At 62.3% G+C, this 7,788-nt stretch overlaps 1 protein-coding gene across 3 annotated transcripts in view; it reads left to right on the forward strand.

Annotated features, from left to right (window-relative positions):
* PDGFA (platelet derived growth factor subunit A) overlaps positions 1 to 7,788 on the forward strand; it is a 16,733-nt gene that overhangs the window by 957 nt on the left and 7,988 nt on the right. For all 3 annotated transcript variants that reach the window (XM_024763535.1, XM_024763536.1, XM_024763537.1), the window contains exons 2-4: positions 252 to 348; positions 5,008 to 5,112; positions 6,560 to 6,747. In XM_024763535.1, coding sequence (XP_024619303.1) covers positions 252 to 348; positions 5,008 to 5,112; positions 6,560 to 6,747 — 390 coding nt within the window. The remainder of the gene's footprint in view (positions 1 to 251; positions 349 to 5,007; positions 5,113 to 6,559; positions 6,748 to 7,788) is intronic.

Consider the following 7,788-nt stretch of genomic DNA (forward strand, 5'->3'; position numbering starts at 1 on the left):
GGGGCCGAGTGGTTTTTTTTTTTAATTTAATGGTGGGGAGCGCTTTCTTTTTGCAAAGGGCAGACATGGCTGGGGACGGAGAAATGGGAGTCTCACCCTGCCCCACCCCGGCCTCAGGCTCCAAGGGCCCGGGCTGGGGGTCGGGCGGCCTGCGTGCGAGGCGCCCGCGCGCGCCGGGGCGGGGCAACCTCGGTCCGGGGACCAGGCGCTCTGGGCGGCCCGGGGCGCTGACCGTGTTGCTCTGCTTGCAGGAAGCCGAGATCCCCCGCGAGGTCATTGAGAGGCTGGCGCACAGTCAGATACACAGCATCCGGGACCTCCAGCGACTCCTGGAGATAGACTCCGTAGGTAAATCGCGCCCCTTCCCTCGGCGCGCTGGGAGGGCGCGGGCGGCGGGCAGGCGGGCAGGCGGTATGTGCGCCCCGCGCCGCCTCCCGCGTCCGGGCCGGGCCGGGCGCCGAGCAGGAGCGCACCGAAAGGTCAGAATCCAATCCCGGGCCATAAAAGCCCAGGCGGATGAGTCAGGAGTTTCTCTTCCAATCACCACTTTCTCTCCCGGCGGCGGCCGAGGGCTGCTCGCTCGCCCAGGGATTGTTTTTGCACTTAAGGAAAATGCCCAGTGTGTCACAGAAAGTTCAGCCGCATAGAGGGCGCCGGCGCCCCGGCCAGGTGTGCGGCCCAGGCCCCGGGCGCCGGTCGGGTAGGCGTGCACCGGTGCCCCCCGGCTGGGCCCCTTTGTCATCCCCGCGAACTTGCCCCGCTCCTGACGTGGGGCTGGGCCTTTGTGGTTGTAGGAGGCCCTTGTCTTTCTGTTTTCATGAACCAATAAAAAGGCGCGCCTTGGACACATCTGCTGTTTGGGGACTATTTTGGGGCTCCCCCTCAGGCTCTGGAGCTGAGCCACTTTACAAAACAGTTTCTTCGACAAGAGGACCCTGAAGCTCTTTTGAGTGGCAGTGGCAGGGTACTGGCCCCAGGTGGGCAAAGGTGGTGAGGCGCCCAGGTTGGCTGGGCCGGGAGCCCGATGATGTTGGGTGGTTGCGCTTGGGTGTGGACCAGTGGGCCCTTCCTAGAGGACAAGGATTCTGGCCCACGTTTTTGTGGCAGGAGCTCCAGTGTGAGTTAGCTGGGGAGATGCTCACATCGGAGAGCTTACTGTTGATGGGACTAAGAGTTCCCCGATGAACTTGTCAGATGGAGCCGCTGAAGCCAGTAGGAGTCGGGTGGAAGAATTTTACGTGAAATGAAGATTTTTCTCTCACTGCAAACTACTCTGAAAAAGGGGGGCGGCGGGGGAATTAAGTAAAATCACATGGTCTAGTCATTTGGAAATTTGTACCTAATTATGGTGGTGGAGAGGCCTGAACTATTTTCATTTCATGCCAAAACCATTTTCCAGCGAGGGCAATGGTTTCTGTAGTTTCTTGACCCAGGAAATCCTTCGGGTGATCCTTATCAGGAAGGGGGTAGAATTTCACTTGGAGATCAGAGTTGGGCCAGGGGGGGATTTTGATCTGGCTCCTTGATGTGTAACCCTGGGGGGAAGGATTTGGCTTTGGTGAGCCGAGGAAAACACTTGCCTGCGTCCTGCTGCTCCCTGATGGACTGGGGAAAGTGGGGAGACTGGCTCCCAGAGAGGGTTTTTTTCTGGCTGGCAGAACAGAGGCCTCGGAAAGGCTGGGCCTCCTTGCAGGACCAGCTTTGGGTTGCCATTGGGAAATGGGCCATTCGCTTTCTGCTGGGGCCATTCTTATTCTGGTCACCGCAGCCCCGCCTCTCCCCCACCCCCCACCCATGAATGCTTTTAGCATTGCAGCTCTGGGGTCACGCGGATAGCGTTCCTGACCCGGGGGCTTCTGGGTCCACCGCCTCCTTGGAGGGTCCAGACAGAAAAAGTAAGGGTGCACCAGCCGGTTCTCCGGGCTGGTTTCAAATTGCCCCCTTATAAAAGCCCCCGGGAGCCCGGCTCCCTCCTGCCCCAGGGGGTGGAGAGAGTGGATCCCCTACCCCCCCCCCCACCCCCCCGCCCCGTCAGAAGATCTGGGGTCTGAGAGTGGGACTCCTAGTGCCTGGGAAACTTTGGGGGTGAGGAAATTGGAGGGGCCTCAGGGTCTCCCTTGCTCAGCAGCCATGCCCCTCTGGGACCCTTTGTGATACAAACCCCAAAGTGGGTCTCCTTCATCCTGGTCAGTCCCCCTTTCACAGATGTGGAAGCTCTGACCCGAGCTGTTTGCTTCTATAGCTTGTTTTGCGGGGTTGTCGGGGGGGGTGTCTCTTCCCCGACTTCTGTTTCCGTTCAACGTGAAGAGTAGAAACGGAGCTGGCTGCTAGGAAAGAAAGGTTGCAAACAGCTGCGGGGTCATTTCTTGGAGGATTAAGCTGCCCTCCAGGCCCAGGACTCCCCACCAGGTCCGGTCAGAGGCCGGTGTGGGGTCAGTGAGGAGGGGGCTAGGTGCGGAGGAGACCCGTTGTTCTGGGTGTCCTTACTCTTCTTTGTGACTCTGAAGGGGTCTCTTCCAGGCTGATGCCCAGGAAGCAGGAAAGAGGCTCCTTTAACAGAGTGGCTCCTCCCAAGTGGGCGGGGCTGTATGATTGGCAGGTGGGGGCGTGGCCTCCTCCCTGTAGCCGGACCTTGTTCCCATTTTACAGGTGAGGAGCCGCGCTGGAGGCCCCGAGGCGGTGGATTCCTGTGCCAGCGCCTGCGAGTTGCAAGCGTGCACGAGGACCGGGCATTTGGTTTTTCACGTGTGGCCTTTGGGTGGAGAGACCAGCATGTGGTCTTCTAATGGCCGGTAGCGTGAAGTTTGTGGCCTGTGTGTCGGGTGTGCCGAGAGCAGGCCATTCAGCGGAGCTGTGGCGGGAGCTGGGAGCTTTGTTCTCTGAGCGGCCTGGCCCGGCGCCCGTGGTCATTGAGTAACCGATACATAAATATCCCGTCTCGGCCATTAACGCTCCTCCAGGACTGATGGCTGGAGGACGGCTCCCCATCCTTTGGACGTGTGTGCATAACAGACAGAAGGGAAAGCCGTTGATTAACTGTTCTGAGAGCAGTTTTAGGGCATGATTCACGCGTGGCCTTCTCTTGGGATTCCCCACTAGCTGCATCTCAACCTGCGTAAATCAGAGGGCTGCCTCCGCGTCAGCGGGTCCGAGCTGGGCTTCCAGACCACCCATCTCGATGGGGCAGTGGCTGAGCTTGTCTGACCGGGAGCTCTTTCTACTCCTGACTGAGATCGAGTCCCTGGTTCAGGTTTCAGGACAGTCGATGGACTGGGAGGAGGCTGTGTCTTCTCTGCTCATTTTGGGGGGCGAGAGGCCTGGGCGGAAGGCGGTCTGGGTCTGTCCACGGGCCCGCGGGGTCTCCTGCCGGCCACTGGCCTTGCTTGTCCTTCCACGTCTCAGGCCTCAGTTTCCTCCGCGGTGAAGAAGTGGCAGCACCTACTGCACACGGGGTGCCTGGACATCCCAGGAGGTGGCTGTCGCCTGGCTAGAGTGAGGCGTGGGGGTGCAGCCCGGGTTGCTGCCGTTCCATTTTCTCTTAGAAGCTCAGGATGGACCAGCTGCTTCTGGGTTTGGCGATGGCAAGATGGCCACCACCAGGACATGACTCATAATGTCACTTTTTCATGAAAAAATGTTTCTTGTAACAGTTGGTTGATGGGAAATTCTTACTGCATGAGTAGTTCTGTTCTGATCTTATTTTGGGTCTCAAAAAAAATTAGTGGCAGTGGAACATTGAGTCATTTTGAGGGAAGAGCTGGGTTCTCCCGGACGCCGGCATTCAAGGCAGGCGTGTCTTCTGCATTCCCACCGCGTGTGCCCCGTTTGCGCTCCGTTTCCAATGAGTGCAGGTTCCGGACTTGCGGGTGTGTGGACCGTCTCCAAGGCCTAGGTGGGCCGGGCACCGAGGAGGGGGCCTCTGGTCTGAGCTGGTGGCCAGGATACCACTGGAGCTTCTTGGGGTGGGGGGGTGGCAAGAGGGGGAACCTTTGTGCAGCTGCTGACTATTGGGGTGTGCCTTCTCGGGACCTGTTGCCCCTGGGTATCTATGGGGGAGGCAGTGACAGAAAGGAGAAGTGGGAAGATCCCCCAGTGGGTCTGGAGGCCGGGGTGGGGAGGTCAAGTGGAACCCACTTCATCCAGGTGCAGGCGCTGTCCTTGGGCTGAGTCAGGCCAGATGGCAGGTGGCAGGACTGTGTCTCTTGCACCCCCTTTCTGGGGGCCCTGGGGACAGAGAGGGTGGTGGTGTGCGTACCGAGGGGACTGTAGCCAGTCCGGGGGACTAGGCCCAGCTGTGACCTTGGCTCTGAGGCCGCTGCTCTGCAGGCCTTAGATACTTGGATGGCAAAGCACTTTCCTTCCTGAAAGCTGTGTCCCCCCGACAGGCACCCAGACTCCTGACTCCCCACCCCCGGTTCTCGTGTGCTCCTCCTCCTCGCAGTGGGCTAAGTTCGGGACCAGTGGGGTCTGGCTGAGGCCCAGTCTGGCCTTGCTTCCGACGCCCCTCGAAGGCCAGGATGCTCATCGAGGGTTGGTTTAAGTGAGGGCAGTGGGGGAGGAGACACGTGCAGTGCACAGGTCGCGGCAGCAGCCCCTGCTGGTCCTCGGTCCAGCCCGCTGTCCAAGGTCCCCTGTCCAGCTGGCAGCAGCAGGCCTGTCGGCTCTGGTCTCCTGGGCAGGGAGGGCTGGCCTCGGGTGCCTCCTTACCTGGTTCAGCCCTCACCTGCGCTTCCTTGAGGAGGAGCCGTGGGGCAGGCCGGCTGCAGCCCCTTCCCCACTGGCCTGCGGCTTCGGCTTCGTGGTGACGTGTGTTGGGGACCTCATGTCAGCTGCGCGGGGCTGGGTGGGACATTGCCGGCAGTTGGGAGTCCCATCCTGTGCACATCTTGAAGCCTCCCTTGTGGGTGTGGAGGGACCCTGTCTGGTCTGGGGAGGGACGTGCTGCTGGACAGACCCTGGGTGCCCAGGTGTGGGCGGCCGGTCGCTATCTCCTGTTTCTACCTGCAGGGGCCGAGGAGCCTTTGGAGACCAGCCTGAGAGCCCACGGGGGCCATGGCGCCAAGCATGCGCTGGAGAAGCGGCCTGTGCCCATTCGGAGGAGAAGAAGCATCGGTGAGCCCCAGGACCGCTGGGCCGGTGGGGGGCTGCGGGAGGGGCTCTGGGGCCTGCCCTCTCCCCCATTCCCCCAACCGTGGCCTCGGGGGATCCGTCCCTTCTCTTCTCTGTAAAACAAAGGCACAGCCTGCTCAGGGTCCTGTGCGCGTCCCTCCTCCCTGCTCATTGCTGCAGGCCTGGCCTGGGCCGAGAGTTTCCAGGAGAGGGGAGCCGTCATAAATTCCTGAAGTGCCCGGTCTTGTTGGGGCCTGCGCTGGAGACAGCCTCGCTGGCTGGAAGACGGGTCGTGTTTAATTCCCAGCTCGTAACGTGGAGCTCACTGCGCTCCCAGCTGCGCCGCAGAGCAGTGGGGACGGCCGTGCTGGGCCTGGTGGGCCCTTCCCAGGGCCCCAAGCCCACTCAGACCTGGCCCCCCGGCCCCCATGCAGGGTTTGTTCCCTCTTGCAGAGCAACCCCGGGTCCGCCTGGTCCCTTTAGGAGTGATTAGCTGGTGGGGGTCTCCTGGAGCCTCAGGCTCAGCCTTGAGGGAAGATCTTGCCCCAGGGGCGCAGCTGGAGGGTGTGTGACCACCCACTCCCTTGACACCTGTGGGTCCCGACTGCTGCCCATCCCCCGTGTGACCTTGGGCATGTGACTCCCTCTGTCCGAGCTTTATTTCCTCCAAGAATATGGATTTTATAGCTTTTACCTTTGGGCGTGGTGTGTGGGTAAATGATCCCTAGCTGAGGCCAGCGGGCCCTCCCCGGATGGCGTTTGCCGCTGTGAACGTATATTCCCGTCTCCAAGGCCAGGTGCTCTGGTAGGGCTGCAGGATCCTCGATGGAGGCCTGTTCTGCTGCAGGTGAAAGGAGTGCCTGTGAGCAGAGCTAGGGCTGGATGAAGGTCCCTGGCCCTGGCTCCACCTCTGGCCCTGCCTGGCTGGACTCCCCAGGCCCCTCTAGCCGGTGGGCGCTGTGCGTGGAGCCCCTTCCCCCCCAGCACCCAGCCCTCTTGACTCGGTGGCTCGTCCCTAGAGGCCACTGAGGATGTACATGCAGGAGGAGGGGGCCCTCAGGAGGTGGGGGCATCTGAGACACCGCCCCCCCCGCCCCCCTGCCCCCTGGCACTGGGGTGAAGGCGGCTGTCCCTGCTCCGTGCTGGCTGCAGGGGCTGTGTGAGCCCCCGGGGTGTTGGGGGATTTTCAGCCCTCCGCCCCCAGGGTGGGCTCCCCACAGCCCCCTTCCCCAGGGTCTCCCCTCCTTGGCCCTCAAGCCCCTGCTCATCTCTGGGCCGGTCGGGTGCACCCGTTGGGGGCTGGGGTCTGTCTGCCTCTGCTGGACCGGGGGCTGTGTGACAGGCCCTGTTGGAGGAAGCTGTGGCCCATGGGGATGCTCCTGCCTGGGCCCCTGGGAGCTGCCGCAGCCCTGGGGCTTCCAGAACATTCAGCGGGCTCTTGCCTCTGCAGAGGAAGCCATCCCCGCAGTCTGCAAGACCAGGACGGTCATTTATGAGATACCTCGGAGCCAGGTGGACCCCACGTCTGCCAACTTTCTGATCTGGCCCCCGTGCGTGGAGGTGAAGCGCTGTACCGGCTGCTGCAACACCAGCAGTGTCAAGTGCCAACCATCCCGCGTCCACCACCGGAGTGTCAAGGTGAGCTCGGCGTGTCCCCCGGCCCCAGGGGTAGCCCCACCCAGCTGGGCGGCCGGGCATGCTGGTGAGCCGGAGGACGCTCCCGTTTCTCTGACGGGCACACCGAGGCCGGGGGGTGGAGCCGGGGCTTGGGTCATGGTCGGTCACGCGAAGCAAGTTTGGATCTCGTGACGCAGTTGTTTGCCTCACTAACGGGTCTTGCGAGGTGTCCAGCCACTTAGCTGGGAGCTGCCTGACGTCTCCTCCAGGCCCTGGAGAGGTCTCACGGGCACTTCAGTGGGGGCTATGGTGCACGGCAAGGGGCCGGTGGTCCCCTCAGGGCCTCACCCTGCTGGAGACAGGAAGGGAGCGCTGGGGTGGGACCTGGTGGCGGGGGAGGCTGGGGGACCTCCGTCCCCATCTGAAATCTGGGAGGGTGCCCCCGTTCCACTGGACGTGTGTGTCAGTGGAGTGCTAGCCAGAAGGGTCCTTCTGGGGGTGCTGAGGTGCTGGGGGCCAGGCCGTACCCCTGTTGCGGGGGGATGTACTCTTGCTTGGAGACCCACAGGCCCCATGGCTTGGGTTGGATGTCCTCGCCGCCCTCCTGGGGCCCCTGAGAGCCAGCACATGGCCAGTGCTTGCCATGAAGCCCTCTCCCAGGCAGGGGGCTGGCCGTGATGACCTCTGAGGGCAGCACCGGGGGCATGCACAAAGGTCAGGCTCACATGACACGTCCAGGAGCTCCTCCGCTGAGTCCTGGGGAAGATTCTGCTTCCTCGGGTCACTGGGCAGCCAGACTGGGGCCTGGCTTTTGGCCCGGTGGCTGGAAGCCTTTCCTGGCCTCCGCCTGCTCCCCTCTGGCTGCACTGGCCTCTCGTGTGGAATGGGTCTGAGGCGCTGGGACTCAGGCTCTGGGACTGTGGAACTCCCGTGGGGGCAGCTGGCCTTGCTATTTGGAGGCAAGGTTCCCTGCTTCTGGGTGTCAGTCTTTCTCTTTTCCAACGGGCAGGGTTGGAGGGAGGCTTCTAGACTGTCTCCTGGCTTCTCCGAAGTGTGGCTCAG

Source organism: Neophocaena asiaeorientalis, unplaced genomic scaffold (assembly GCF_003031525.2).
Source record: "Neophocaena asiaeorientalis asiaeorientalis breed wild unplaced genomic scaffold, Neophocaena_asiaeorientalis_V1.1 scaffold223, whole genome shotgun sequence".
Classification (NCBI taxonomy): domain Eukaryota; kingdom Metazoa; phylum Chordata; class Mammalia; order Artiodactyla; family Phocoenidae; genus Neophocaena; species Neophocaena asiaeorientalis.